Source organism: Carassius gibelio, chromosome B25 (assembly GCF_023724105.1).
Source record: "Carassius gibelio isolate Cgi1373 ecotype wild population from Czech Republic chromosome B25, carGib1.2-hapl.c, whole genome shotgun sequence".
In the NCBI taxonomy this organism is placed as follows: Eukaryota; Metazoa; Chordata; class Actinopteri; order Cypriniformes; family Cyprinidae; genus Carassius; species Carassius gibelio.
Genome location: NC_068420.1, coordinates 17,616,713 through 17,632,317, shown reverse-complemented (window position 1 = coordinate 17,632,317; position 15,605 = coordinate 17,616,713). Strand labels below are relative to the sequence as shown.

Sequence of the window (15,605 nt, the reverse complement as noted above, 5' to 3'; positions counted from 1 at the left end):
GCTTTTTATTCCAATTGTTACTCCTTGTCAGAGGCTTCCATAAATATTAAGTTAGTTCACAGAATTAAATTTTAAACTAAGTTTATTCACACTTACTGCTCCTTTACACAACAACTACTCAAAGTTCAGCTGCAACATTGGCAATCAAGATGAAAAAAGAAAAATCACTTTAATTTCTTGTTTAACGTTGTGTTTGGCACTTCTGAATAAAAGTCTTGCAAAGACAATTCATAGTGGACTACTGCACAGATTTGGCCCACAATATAGCTCCTAAAGAACCAACTACTGCTTCTTATCTGTAGGGGGCACTGTGCTAATAGATTGTGTAAATGAGGGTGTGCGTCTGGTGTCATGGGGGAGGGGGGACACTTGATGATATCTAAGGTGACCTGGATCCCCCCTGCTTCGCTGACGGTTCCCTCTACACCGTCACCACTCGCCATGCATTCTGAGTAACGGACTCAGGGTTTTATTTTTGGACTGCTATGGAGCCTGTGCTTTCCATTTGAAGGAAGGGGAGATAGTTGAACTCAACATGAGTCTCCCGTTCTGACAGTCCAAGCTGGGACAAGCAGGCAGCCGCCGGACACCCCTGAACAGCAGACGAACAGGTATAAAACCAGAAAAAATCGGCTTGAAATTTGATATTTTTGTCTTCTGGCTATTATTAAATGAATGCCTAGTGTGGAAGTGCATGCCATGTCTGTCCTTTGGGAAAATGCTTCAGCACTTTGTTTCAGGCTAACTTGATAGGTTTGTGCAATAGGCACTGTAATATAGCTCTATAAATCTGAGATTAATAATACTGATATTGGTTTCCTTGTCACCATATATTACGTCTTTATTTAAATTCAGTTGCTTATTGTAAAGGACATGTAAAATAAATAATGTTTATATTTACAGGGGACCTCGTCTGAAGTGTCTTCAACTGTCTTCTGTTACAGTCATCTCTTGGTAAGTTATATTTTTTAAGCACATGCTTACAAATGTACATATTATCACAGAGCATATATTTTTACATGTACGACGATGAATTTTTTCACCAGGTGGTTGCTAAGAAGCAATTATGCTGTGCATGATTTTACTGCTTTGCTATTCTTGCCCTTTCCTCTTTTGAACTTGGATCTTGGAAATGTTCCAAACTGCCCAGCCTACCAGGGCCTTAAAAGGACGACCTCCTCTCAAATGGTTCTTCTTGTCACTCTAGCTTTTACAGGTGGCCTACATTTGCACTATTGCAAAAAGATTATGTGTTATATACATACACAAAATAATTCATTTTGCTCAGTATTTTATCTTTAAAAAAGTTCCTAAGTCCACTGGATTTCATTGGTAGTCAAATATCTACACATCCCTAAAATAAGATTAAGCAATTGCTTATACTAAAACCTGTTTTGGGAGAATAAAATCATTTTTCCCTAATGGCTTGTTTTTAAACTTATTTCAAGCTCAAATATAGCAAAATTTAGTGTAATTTATTATTATATCAATATATACCCGTATTCTTCTTTTGTACCGTAAGCAGTGCCATGGATTCCTTTTTTTTATAATAGATTTATTCTTACTTTTATGCTTTCTAAAAAATTATTATGAACCCAGAGATTCAAAACCTTTATATATAATTAGGTATTATCTAAATTATTGCATAAATGAGCCTGGAAAGGTCCATGAGTGTTTTATGAGTATCATTTATGAAAAGTCCAGTCTAAAAGCGAATTATTGTCTTTGTTTTATAGTAAGGTAGTTTAGAAAACATATCAATACATTATGAAAAACTTAAAAGCAGCTCTGTGATATGTGATCTTCGGTTGTGCGTCAAAAGAAACCACTGAATCTGTTAGGGAGTACATTTTCAGTGATTTATTATGTAATTTAATGTAGCTGCTCCACCTATGGCTGAAGCAGCGACTGCTTGGCATTAGTTTACAGTGAGAGTGGAAAGTGGCCCCACACTCTGTGACATGGAGCAGATGACTTGCTCATTTGCTTTCACCCTAAAATTAGGCCAAGGAGCTATCCTAGATGTGTTGTGGAAGTTCAATGCATGTGAACATGCCATTAACCGAGACATTGTTTCAAGTTAAAACTATTTTGATATTTTCATCTTACATTGAGAATAAGCAGACAAAATCCAAATGAAGAATCATACAAAATATCAAATTTATTGAAAATAAAAGCTGTTATTGCCTATAAATGAAATTCTTATTTTCTCAATACCATTGGGTAGCAAAATGCTCATACCTAAACAAAAATGTTTATTTTAATATTATAAATATGATAAATGGGGTTATTCCAGTGTTTTCATGAAAACCAAAATGAAAATCAATGTCATATTTGAAATAAAGTATAACTGTAAGAGATTGGTTGTGGTTTAAAATGCATACGAATCAGCAGCAGGAATTTTGGAATATGTTTTTGGATTATTCTACTGTTCAACTATTCAAGTATTTATAAATGAAACAATGTGCCATAGTATAAAAAAGCATAGATAATCAATATAAAAACAGTTGGTAAAAGTCATGACTTTGATCTATTTGACATTAACATTCACTTCATACTTATATGTTGTTAGAAGTGGCCATAATATCAGCACAAATACTGCAGATAATACTAAGGAAAAAAGAAAAGATTCTGTTGCAGTCAGAATAAGTCAACAGGTCTGAGAATAATTTTACATTATATATATTTATGTGACAAATTGATTGTAGAAAAATGTTCAAAGCCATGCCATTAGAACAGTCATAAATGGAACAATCATAAAAATAAAAAATAAAAACACATATAATGTAGTGTGATTGTTTCTTCCATTTTGAAAAGTTGATTGAAAGATTGTACTACATATATGCCAATTAATGTGTTCTTGGTGAATTAGGAAAGATGTTATTGCTGAAGTAAATTCCTCACAAGCGATCGCTGGAAAATTCACCTGAAAAAGAGAGAGAGAGAAAAAAAAAACTGTATTAGAAAGCAATACTTTTTGCAAATTTATTTTACGATGCCTATTTTTGGAATGGTTTGCACCTTTTTACCATTATTAGCAAAAACATTCATTGTTATGTTCAGAGTACAAAATAACTGTTATTAATTTGTTTCAGAGGGCTGAAGATTTAATGGCTGTCAATATTGGCACTGCTGCCCAGGCAGGCCTGCTTTCCCAGCAGTACCCCCCACCTTTGTTTCCCAAACCTGGGAAAGAAAATGTCCGGCTCCAAAAACTACTCAAAAAGACAGCAAAGAAAAAAGCTGCAGCCCAGGCCTCCCAACCGTCGGTCCCCTTCCGCTCAAGCCTCTCTCCAGTAAATGAAGCAAGCCCTGACCTGGAGCACAGTGATCACTCAACTCCTCCTAAGACTCCAGAGACACCTTACTACATTGGCACGGTACACCCACGCTTCAACGTCCGACCACTGTATCAGCATGTGTCGTCTCCTTATCCTCATCACAGAGAATTCACTTATGGCAAGACGGCAAGGTTTTCACCACAACCATATGCAGCTCCCCAACGCCTGTCTCCAGCATTTACATACACAGCCTCACCAGTACCAGGACTTGATACACATGAACCTGTTCCAGTCACCATTCTACAAACTTCAAAAAGAGTGGAAGTCAGCTCAAATCTTACCACTCATGTAACCTCAAAATCTCCAAGCCCTCAGCCTGCCACTTTAAATGTTTCTAGAACAGCAAAACCATTGTTTGAAGTTCCTCAAATCACCAATTACACAGCAAAGTCAGTAGGTGTGAGAACATCTCATGCATCGCCAACAAGGAGTAAAACACCCACTGCAGAGTTACTGAGAGGCCCGACGCCAACATTTGAGGTTAGAAGGATAGTGACACCAACATCTGAAATAAGAAGAGACAGAACACCAACCAGAGACATCAGAAGGGTTAAAACACCAACATTTGAAGTCAAGAGGGTTACAACCCCAACTTCAGAAATTAAGAAAAGCCAAACTCCAATTTCTGAAGTCAAGAAAGAGACAATTCCATCTTCTGAAATGAATAGGGTCAGTACTGCTGCTTCAGAGATTAAACAAAATGCAACACTGACTCCTGAGACAAAATGTGGCACAACTCCAACGCTGATGGCAAAGGGGGCTACAACACCAACAAGAGTAAAGACGCCAACATTTGACTTTATTCCAACAAAAATACCTTCAGGGCATCCCAAGACACCTTCAAATCATGTGTTACGTGTTAGAGTACCTGTGATTGAGATTTCAAGACCAAATCCTCTTTTATTTGCTGTGTCTCCTGTGCACATGGAGGGCAGAAGATCCAAAACCCCAACCTCAAGTTTGACTGGTCCACATGATGAAATGCATAAAATATCAAATCAGGTGAATGACACCAGTCATTCAGAAATATTACAAAATGGGGACACAGATGTCAAAACAACTGAACCATTACGAGAAAAGCTTGATAAGGACACAGAAAACCTGTCAGAACTTGAGTCATCAAAGAACAAAATTCAGGAAAGCCAAAATGAGGAGCCAAAGCCTAAAACCCCAACAACACCCAAGATTGAACCTGCACAGCCTGCTTTATCTGCTGGGTATCAAAAAACGTTATCTACAGTCCCTTCATTTGCAGGTCAAAGACCCAAAACACCAACAGCACCTAAATCCAAACCAACATATTATGGATTGACTCCTTCTGAATATGTTGCCCATGGAGGAATAAAGAGTTACACGCCCAGTTTTAGCATTTCTACACCAGCTGCACTACCAAGTGCAGAGACAACTCCTCTTCCAAAACAGGAACCAGTAGTACCTCAACCTGGTGCAAATGTGACCTTGATGAATGACAAGTCTGAGGTAGAGCGTAAAGAAAACGTTGAAGTCCCGCCACCTCAGGCTGGTGTTGTTGTGGTGGCTCCACCTCCAGAGGTTTCGAAGTTAGTATCTGAGCCAGAAGCAAACTCTATAAGGGACATTCCCAAGTCAACTGTGCCAGAATTAAAAGCAACAAATTCTGATGTTAAAATTCCAACTATTGTGGTATCTGTAGCTGACACACTACCATCAGAAGCAAAAGCAGAACCAATAAGTACAGTGAAACCAAGAGTCAGAACTCCAACCTATGGATCTCCCAGACTTTCCCAAATGACACCGACCCCTCCAATTGTGAAGGTTACTCCGAAATCTGATAGTAAGGCTGTGCTGTTATCTGACAAAGATGTGGGAAAGCCAGCTCTTCCAAAGGTGTCAGAAGGTAAAGTTAATGCTGAAACAACCAAAGTAACAGAGAAGCCAACAGAGGCAAAAATGTCTTTGTTAGAGAAAATTAAGAAGCAGAAGCTTGAAGCTGCTTCTTCTGAAAAAACTCCTGAAAAAGGAGAGGTTACAGATGTGGTTAAGCCACTGGCTAAACCAAAAGAAGACCAAAAGAACCTTGAAACAAAGGACAATGAACCTGAAAAGGTTGAGACAAAAGCTAGCTCACAACAGGAGATCAGGTCTGCAGTAGAAAAGGAGGAGGTTGAGGAAGGTTCCTCCCTAACTGCAGAGCCTCTCCTAAAGGTGATGCAGAAACCAAAAGGCATGAAGTCAAAATTCAGTGGCTGGTCTCGCCTTAAGAAACACATGGTGGTTGAAGCAGAGGAGCCCAAGTTTCCAGAGGCAGAGCCTGCATCAAACAAAGATGTCCCTGCCAGCACTGATCAAAATGTAAGTGAAATGCAAAATAAGTCTGAAGCCGAAGCTACGCCTACAGACAGCCAGGACAGTAGAGACTCCCCAAGGGCAGCCAAAATGTGGGATGCTGTCCTCTTCCAAATGTTCTCCACTAAAGAGAATATAATGCAACAAATTGAAGCCAATAAAACCGAGGAACAAAAGAAGATGGAGTCAGAACAGAAAATGCCAAAAGAGATTCCCACATTTGCGCATCGTTTGCCAGTTCTCCTATACAGCCCGCGGTTTGATGCCAGACGACTAAGAGAGGCAACTTCGCGTCCAGCAACAAAGATTGCAACAGTTTTTGAAATGGGACTCATAGGCCGCAAAAATAAAGAGGAAGAACCAAAAGACTTTAATAGAACAGCCAAAGGCTTCAGTACTTCTTAAACCACTGACGTCTAACTGGATAACATATAAATAGTGGGCAAGGTTGTTGTTAGCTTTCATTGCGATCGTAGAGTTCTGTCTATTATCCAGTCCAATTCTTTACATATGCTTTTAGAACTTTAAACCAGGTCAACTGGCAAGTAAACTAAAGAAAAAATACTATCTCTCAAATACACAATAACTTATTTGCAGTAAGTAATTGCCCACTTGTGAACTGGCATTAGCCATTTAAGCTAATTACAATATTGAATAAAGAAAAATCATATTGTTTTGAATCTTTTAAATTAAAGAGTTTATTGCTTAAGACTTTAAAAGCTCATCATTTTTTGAGCATGTTAAATATGGTAATAATTTTTATAATACTAACATCCCTGAACACCTTTATCAAAAATAATAATAGTAATAATAATTTAAATTATTTAATAATACAGAAATATCACTCCTGCCTGCCACAAGAGACAAAATCTAAGTTTTTTGGGGTACGAGCATGTAAAATATAATCCAGGATTTAGATATTGAAAATCTTTAGTTACCCGACAGTATTCTTTTTTAACATTTAAAATGAAATACATCACACCTTTCTCTCAGCAATATTATATGGTGCTTAATGAGGCATAAAAAGTATTTGTGAGGATAAGATAAGAGAGATAAATATATATTTGATTACATGGTGTTAAGGGACAAATTGCTATTGTATGTTTTTTTAAGGTGTAGGGACAGCTGAGAGTGAGTTTTAGGTGGGAGGGCAAGTGCAAACAGTTAACTGCGGAAGAAAGAATTAAGAGATCGTATAAGAAAGAGATGTATACAGTAAGTATGCAGTAAGTTTTGGAAATTTGTTCTAAGCCTTATTTGTACAGAAAGCAAGGTATGGCGCACTCTGCTTGGTGCTTAATGTTGACAAAGAGCTTTCACTGATGGAGCCTCAAAAGGGGCTTTCCAAACCTTTAATATAAACTCTCCCGTTGCTTCAGTATGATTAAGTGAATAACAGTGAATGCTGATTGTCAACTCAAACTCATGCATGTTCTTATTTCAGCCTTAGGTAATGTTAAGTTTGTAGGCTTGGCCTTTTTTGCATGTTGGTCTTTTGTTGCAGAAACCATCAGAATGAGAATACTTTCTCTTTACTGATGCTGATGTGTATAATGCTTTGCATTCTGAGGTGCACTGTACTAGATTTAATGTTATTTTATATATATTTTTTAATAAAATACCTGTTTTGAGAGAGGATATTTTGAATTACTACTTTTATGACACTAGCCATTGAATGAAACAAATTGCATTGTGTTAGAAGCTTGCTGTGATTTGTTTGGGATATATTATCAATGTCTTGTCAAACATGTGTATGAAAAATCTTTAGACAGCGAGATTTCAAAATCTAAACATTTTCAGGTGTTTTCACTCTATTTTAAAATGAATTATATTAGCTCTCCAAGGTTTACTTTTGATGGCATCTTCACTTTTTATGTGATATTCTTATTTCAAGAATGTTTTGAATTTTTTTGAATTTGAATATGACTTTTTAGAGCTATCCTTTATGGACTTGGGGTAAATGGATATCATACCATAAGGCACTGGAAATTAGATTTTTTGTGTCTTTTCAAAGTATTCTAAAAGCATATTTTATGCTCTAATGCTACAACAGTCAGTATTTTAAAACTAATCTTGGCTAGCTTGCTATGTAGCTAGTTAATATGACATAACATTACCTAGCATGCCTTTGTTGGCCTGTAAAAAGGCATCAAGACCATGCATCCATATTGTATTGTTTTGCCATTTTTATCTAAAGAAACATATTTTAAGCTCTTTTACTCGTTAAACAAACTAATGTACATGTGAACTGTTTTATTAGCTTCAAATTATGTCAATTAGAAGAAAGTGCCTCACTTGTTTTTCCATTCGGGTAGACACTGTAATGATCACCATCAGTGGAAATCTTCTCGTATTTTCCGTGGCCTGTCACAACAAACTTGTACCGTTTACCCGAGGAGGAGCCCTAAAATTTAAAATGGTGAGTAGAAGAAATAGTGAAAGTGGCATTAAGCAAGAGATTCATTCAACTTAAAAAAAAAAAACAATTTATCAGTACAAGTTTACAGTACAAATTTATCAGTACAAGGTTTTATCTGAATTTTTACCTTTCCTCCCAGTCCTGACCTCTCTCCTGCAGAACCTTCTCCAATAATTTCCCACATGTTCTTTTTCTGCAGAACATCTCCAGGTTTAACGTCCTGGAAATGAGCATTAGAGAGCATTTGTTAAGAATGACTGTATTTTCCTAAATCAGCTGTAGTACTGGGGTACTACCCCAATGTCCTTTTATGCTGACCTGAAATCCAAGTCATTTTTCACTGATTAACTGACTAGACCATTGAGTTGAACTCATTGTGAACCGGTTTAACAGACTTCTTGAATTCATTGAAAATTCTAAGTTTCTCACAAAAAAAAGTTATTGAATCACTTCAGAAGACTTGGAATATGGTGTAGAAGTGGTGCTTTCTTGTCCTTTTAGAAACTCGAAAGCTTCAGACCCCATTCATTGCGAGAAACCATCACAGTCTTCAGAATTACTCCTTTTGTTTTCCAAAATAAGTAAATCAAAAAGATTTGGAACAACATGAGGGTGAGTAAATGACTTTGGGTGGACTATTGATTTGACATAAACCAGATGTCATAATCTACTATCACTCAATTATTAAAAGATAAAATTCAATCATACAGCCTTTTTTATCGTTTTCAAAAGCTTACATTTCTTCGAAACAATGTTCATTACATCTGGATGTAATGATCCAAGGATTTTTTCTTCAGACTTTAACCGCTAGAATTATAAACCACATGCTCACATCAAAGAACATTGGGGTTTACTCATACTGGACATGATGATTGATTAACTGGATTTTGGGAAAATAAGTGAAGTTGCAGTAGCTCATTCTACCACAAGGGGGGAACTTAAATGTACCTTTGTTATTATACTATATTATACTATTATACCATGGGACAAATACACGTACTGTATCTCTCCCCAGCACATTGGTTACCATCTAAAGATTTTCAAGGTTCATTAATAGACTTACAGATGGTGTGGAAGGGGATTGTCTGTTCCCGCCTTCTGGACTTCCTTTCACCCAATGGTTGATCAGGTTTGCTACACCCACTTTCACACATTCTGTATCCTAAAAATATAAAACCGTTCCAGAACTGCATGTATAAGAAAACTGCATTCCAAATAATCTAAATGAGTTTCTTTTTGTATGTTTTTGGCTTCATATGTTGATGGTGAAGTGCAATTCATGAGGTTATGATTGATATGGCAAACATTTCCCAAGAATTCCTACACAAGAGCTTCCCATTGATGGCTGTTCATGTGCGTCAGACTCTGGCAAACCAAGAGTGTGGGTGTGAATGTGAAAGTGTAAAGAGCAGATGTTGTTCCACACTACATGACGACATGACCTATCTCACGCTGCAAAGCTGAAGCCACCTCTTGACCTCCAAACTTGCACAATCTGAGACTCATTCAAAGCACTAATAGAAGTGCCCTGACATCACTGTTTTCCCTCATAAGATTTAAAGGGGTGATATGAAACAGCTGGTTTCTTATTAGTTTGACATGTTCCTTAATGCTTCTTCCACTATTACTCCCATAAAGACTTGAAGTACAGAACACAGAGCATTTTTATGATTCTTTCTTTTTCATGCTTGAAAGGTTTAGCACCTTTGTATGAACGACCAGTACGATATTCAAAGTGTTAGCTTTTCTGAAACAACCTTAAAAATAAGTGAGTGAAGACCTAGTTTTCTTTTTTGGTGTGAGTCAATGAATGAAATGAAATCTGATTTCTGACCTTCAAAGGCGTTCCTTTCGGGCTGCTTTGACTCCTGACCTCTCCTGCTTCGAACAAGTTTTTTTTGGAGGCCACCGGAGCAGAGACACTAGGCATGTCTACTGTTGCTGACTTAGTCAATTTAGCATCTTTAGAGGAGATCTGCAACACATTAAGACAGTTAGGCTCAGTGAAAATATCGCAAATGTAATGATCTCATTTAATCACTCTAAATATAAACCATCTGATCCATTGGTTGCGAATGCTGCCAGAGACAAGCCTGATTTCTTTAAATAATGGTTTGACTAAGAGACCGTTCTTTAAATAGGCATAAGATAATAAAATAAGAATTTACTGTCCACAGTTTGACTACAGATTAACATAAAGATCAGTAATACATAAAAGGTATACCAAGACATAACAAGATATAAGACTGTAAACTTAACCTCAATTGCATTAGTGTATTGTTCCAGTTTGTCATCAATCTTGGGCAGAAGTACAGGTCTCTGAGTCTTCTTGAAACTGTTACTGTTTTCAAAACAAAGATTCATATGAACCAGTGTCGTTTTGATAATACAAACTAAAAAAACAAAAGGAAAAAAAAATATGTAAAATTTTAAAGTTCAGCATATTAGCTGAAAAACTAATAAAATAATAAGATACGTAAAAATGAGAAGCACTAACAGTACAAAAACTGAAATAAAATGAAAGCATATTATATTTGGGAATATATAGTTTACAGAAATATATAAAAATAAGAAAAATGACAAAAGCATGTTACAAAAATTAATCAAACTTTAACATGAAAATTGAAAATCTAAAAATAAAAGCTAATTCAAAATATAAATATATACTATAATAGTAATAATACTAAAATGAACAGGCAAAATGCATTAAAATATGCTCAATCTTATAATTATTTGTAAGGCTACCATATATCGTAACAATTCACATATTTACGTTTAAAAAAGCCTAGAAAATTGCAACCATCTGACATGACATTTACCAAAAAAGTAACAAATAAAAAGTGCTAGTAGTAGTAGTAGTAGTAGTAGTCCTGAATGTTTTGCTTGTATAGATAAGTCTAATTTGTGTTTTTGTCCAACACAATATCTTGAAATCAGGTTAAAGAGTATACACTCCACATCTGGTTAAAGTTAGCCGACCCATAAATCATTGCTGACAAGGCAATGGACTAACAAAGTAATACCATTAATGTCAATATTTACTTTTACACAACAGCCATTTTGACAACATACTTGCTAGTTTTTGTCAAGAATCTTGTCAAGTAGATTGCTAATTACTAATTTTATTAATTTTATGTTGATGAATGAACTCACCTCTTCTTTAATGATTGATTCAAGGATTCTGTTCTCGCTGTGATCTGCAATTAAAAGAAAGTTAAGTTTAAAAAAAGATATAAGCAGAGTTTGAAAAAGGATGAGAGGATTCCATGTCATATTTAATTAAAGGTTGTGTTATTATTAGCAACAAAAGATAATAGTTTTCCCCTCCAGTGAGCTGTTACCTCGAGTCAATGAGCTGAATGACAAAAACTCATACAGAGGCATTCTTTGCACCAATATCTTGAATTTTAACTTAATTTATGGAGTTGTTACCCTGCAACAGTCAACTGTATGAAATGTAATATTAGGTACAGGTCTGGGGGCGGAGCCAGTGCGTTAACTGCGTAATAACGGGAGAAATCCATGTTGTACATGTTAACAAGCTCCTGTTTCAGGCTCCCAGAAAGATCCCTTGTGTTGCTGTTGGGCCCACTAGCTTTTTAACCTCTACTCACTGAGAATGTACTTTCAGCTGTCAATCACTTCTGTTTCTTACGTAAATACACAGCCAAGCATTGGTCCCCAAACCACAGACTGCAAATCCCCACGTTATCAAGTCAAATTGGGTTTTAAAGGAAAAACTACCATGCTGGTCTATAGATGAGGTCACGCTTTTGTTGTTTTGTTGTCAACATACAATAATTGAAACAATAATCTGTGCGATTGAAAGTTTGTTTGTTTGAGGGCAAAAAAAAAAAAACTCCCAATGTTGCTAACCTTAGTTTTGTGTGGTACCATTCGTTTCAGATTAAGATATTACAGGGTCTATTTCAGATATTTTTAGATATATCAGTGGATAAACACAAGGAATAGAGACAATAACAGAAACGCCTAACCTTATAGTGTAATAAACTTAATAGCTGGGGGACTGGGGCTTCATTTGTAGTCTTTGCACTCTTGAGAGGAATTGCACAATTCAAGAAAGAAACAGCTCCTGTTGTTTGCAATTTTAGGATGTGAACATATGCTTTGTCCTCAAGACCTTTCCATAAATGTTCAAGATGATCAGACATGGTCACTTCAGATCTTGTAGGAAGATGATTGTTTTCTTTGTTTTTTTTTTTTGTTTTTTGCACAGGTGTCCAGGTTTTATGCTCCTCATACTATGCTTTGCATCTTTGTGGATTGACGTTGGGTACCAGTGGATAAAAGCCAGATTAGCTATGAATTCAAAATTTTCTTAGCTCGAGACCTACAGGTTGTGTTTAGACTGAGTCACTGAGGGCCTGTGTAATTTGTTTTATTTATGTTGGTTATGTTTGACTAGAAACTAATCCCCTTTGACATTAAAGAGTCTGCAGAACCATGCACACCATGCAAACACCATAATGCTGTGTAGTTAGTTGCTAGTGCATCGATTAAGCTGTTGTTAAGATGTTTTGGTCCGTTACTAGGTGGTTACACAACTCTCCAATATTTTGGTCTCTATGATTAGGGGTTTATTTGTTGTTGTGCCTTAAGCACCACTGGTTATGAATCGACCATTATGGTGTTTCCATTTATATATGTTATGTTTTTCGGAAATGTTGGCAGTTCGTTAATGAATGTGTCTATGCGAATTCTTAAAAAATCACAGAATGTCACGTAAAATTGATTCAAAGGCCTCTGAACATGTGTTTTTCCATTAAATGAAGACATGTTACTTGCCAGCTGTCTGTAATCACTCAAACAAGTGGTGGAACGTCTTCAAGAAATGGAAAAATTAGTCAGAACTAATATTTTCAAGATGTACAATAATGAAAGTCCTATAAGTGCATATATAAAACCACAGATCTTTTCACACAATTGAAAGCAAGTGCAGCAGATACTGTAAACTAATTGTATTTGTGAAGCGGTTTTGGTCGTTAAACTAAATAAACAAAAATATGCCCTAAAATAAAATCAATGTAAAGGAATATTCCAAGTTGCAAAGTGAGGTTCTAATCGCATTGCATTTATTTACCAATTTATTATTATTAATGTTATTATATATCTTATATTGTTTGTTTTTACTAAAATACAGGTCATAATAACTTTATGTAATATTCAAAAACATGTTGATTTGTTCTGAACCTGGAATATTCCTGTAATCTATCTGAAGACCAATAGATGAATATACATGCTTGTTACTTGATGTGGTCAACCATTTATACACTGCAAACATGTGGGTTTGTTCACAGCACAGCCAGCACAAGCAACTTACAAAATAAAATGGAGCTTGCATTCTGTAAAAAAACAAAACAAAACAAAAACAGAGCAGGATTATTTGTCATAATTCTTCAATGTCCTAGAAAAGTTCATTTGTTGTGATTGATTTCTAGGTTGTACAAAAAAAGGTCCTGTGTATAAAAATAAAAAGTTACTAGATGTTTCATAGTGATCCAACAGAAGAACCATTTAACCTTCAAATAATTTTAATTAAACATAAAGGTCCCTAGTTGGCATGGATGGTTCCATAAAGAAGGTTAAACATACATCTATGCAACCTTTCCTCTGGACAAATGTTGATTATAGTGAAAAGAGTTCTTTAGATTTTTAAAATGTTCTTTTAAGAACTGTTCGCTGAAAGAACCAAAAATGATTCTTCTATGACATCATTGTTAAAACCTACTTTTGGAACCTTATTTTTTAAGAGTGTAGTGTGAAGTACATTTAATTAATCAAAAGAACCTTTTGTGAATGGTACGTTTCCATGGATGTTAAAGGTTCCTCATGGAAGCATTGATGCCATTGTAAAGAACCTTTATTTTTAAAAGAATACCATTAAGGAACTCGGTTCTAGGAACTAGCCAGCAGGGTCATTCCTAGAGAACCACCGGCAGCAGGAACTCTGAAGCGGCCGACCGTGACATCTTTATTTGTGGCATTTACAAACATTAACAACCAGTGAATAAAGGACGCTGTGTTCGGAGCGTCGTAGGTTTCATTAAAATGGAGATGGAATGTAAACATACAATCTGACTAAATCTCCTATGAGAACTTTTAGTGACATCTTTGAGGCCTACAGAGTTCCTATTATTATTCTTATTCTGAAAATTAGCTCCCCCAAACGTTACTAGAACTAAATATGTTCCTAGTTCCTATGGAGCGAACACGTCAAAAAGTGGCAACTTCCGCCAATAGATCTAGATTCCTGCGATGCGAAAGCACCTATAATAACCTTTTTTTTTTGCTACCTTGGAGTATCATGAAAAACCATATGGATGGTTATCAATTAGCACCACGGCGAAGTTCAGTGACATTAATTACTGATACCATCACTATACTACAGTAGTGCCACGGTTCTTGTTTGTAAGGAAAGGTTGAGAATGTTTATGCAGATTTGTATAGTTACCTTGAAAGTTGGACTCATTGGGTTTAGAGGGTTAAATGGATCATCACCATCTGTAGCATTCTTCATTCTCTTCTCCGCTGCTTCTATTCTTCTCCTCTCAATGTCTTCCTTCATCTGTCTCTTTTCCTCCTGTAATCAATACAAATGAAACTATGTTTTATACAAGCTCTAATAAATACTATTCTTTAGTTTAATATTCCCACCAAAATAGAAAGTTCTGTCATGACATCTCTCAGAGGGATCGGCATGGTTCTTTAAACACCAATGTTAATGTGTTTGGTCTTGGTGGAATAGATCTGCTACGCCATAACTTTGGATTTAGACGGATAGAAATCAGCTCAGCCACCTCTTTTTTGGTTAGTTTCTGCTGTTCCTCTTCCTCTTTCTTCCGCTCCTCCTCTTCACGAGCCTTGCGTCGTTCCTCTCTCTTCTTCTTCAGTTCCTCCAGCTCCAGCTCAGCCTCGGCTTGACGCTGCCGTAGCTGCTCCATTTCCTTGCTCTCCTTCTCCTGGTGACTACGTCTGATCTTCTCCAGCTTCAGCTCGGTCTCCAGACCAGCGTGCACGTCCTTCTTAGTCTCGAAGATCTGATCGACATCAACAGTCCTGCTGGAGAAAAGTGGAGAACAGGAAAACGGGGTTAGTCTCGGACAGCATGTTGGTCATTTCTATGAAACAATCAGTAATTAATACTATTGGACCAGCAGATTTTCTCATAGTCTATTATGAATCTATCTCAGACGAAGTTAAATGGCACATAAAAATAAAACAAATTGTGATTGGTAAGTTTCCTTTTAGTCAGACTCTGCGAAGTTGATAGTTCTCGGCAGGTCTAAGCAGGTTACCTGGGTGATCTTTTGGTTTTCACCAGATGTGATGTCATTTCCTCTGCAGCTGCCTCTCCATTGCCATTAGGCACTCTGTCTTTCTGTAGGAATACTTGTGACGTGTATGACACCTTCACCTCCTTTCTCTCCTCTTTCATCTGTGAGTTATAGTATTGATTGTATTTAGACATAGTAACGTACATGATATGATGTTCTGTAGTT

General features: G+C 36.4%; 2 protein-coding genes across 7 annotated transcripts in view; one reads left to right on the top strand and one right to left on the bottom strand.

Moving 5' to 3' along the window:
• Positions 1-405: 405 nt before the first annotated feature.
• LOC128014106 (mediator of DNA damage checkpoint protein 1-like) lies at positions 406-6,377 on the top strand. The gene is made up of 3 exons (XM_052597370.1): positions 406-611; positions 904-954; positions 3,096-6,377. Exon 3 carries the CDS (start codon positions 3,111-3,113, stop codon positions 6,069-6,071), a length of 2,961 nt encoding a protein of 986 aa, XP_052453330.1. The 5' UTR covers positions 406-611; positions 904-954; positions 3,096-3,110; the 3' UTR covers positions 6,072-6,377.
• The window catches only part of LOC128014107 (caldesmon, smooth muscle-like), a 62,436-nt gene continuing 48,969 nt past the window's right edge, over positions 2,139-15,605 (bottom strand). For 4 of the 6 annotated variants that reach the window (XM_052597377.1, XM_052597371.1, XM_052597372.1 and 1 more), the window contains 10 exons: positions 15,402-15,541; positions 14,904-15,165; positions 14,558-14,686; positions 11,239-11,282; positions 10,345-10,426; positions 9,920-10,060; positions 9,149-9,247; positions 8,213-8,305; positions 7,962-8,070; positions 2,139-2,926 (listed from right to left, as the gene is read on the bottom strand). In XM_052597377.1, coding sequence (XP_052453337.1) covers positions 2,901-2,926; positions 7,962-8,070; positions 8,213-8,305; positions 9,149-9,247; positions 9,920-10,060; positions 10,345-10,426; positions 11,239-11,282; positions 14,558-14,686; positions 14,904-15,165; positions 15,402-15,541 — 1,125 coding nt within the window. In that variant the 3' untranslated portion in view covers positions 2,139-2,900. The remainder of the gene's footprint in view (positions 2,927-7,961; positions 8,071-8,212; positions 8,306-9,148; positions 9,248-9,919; positions 10,061-10,344; positions 10,427-11,238; positions 11,283-14,557; positions 14,687-14,903; positions 15,166-15,401; positions 15,542-15,605) is intronic. The other 2 variants (XM_052597375.1, XM_052597376.1) reach the window with 2 other exon arrangements.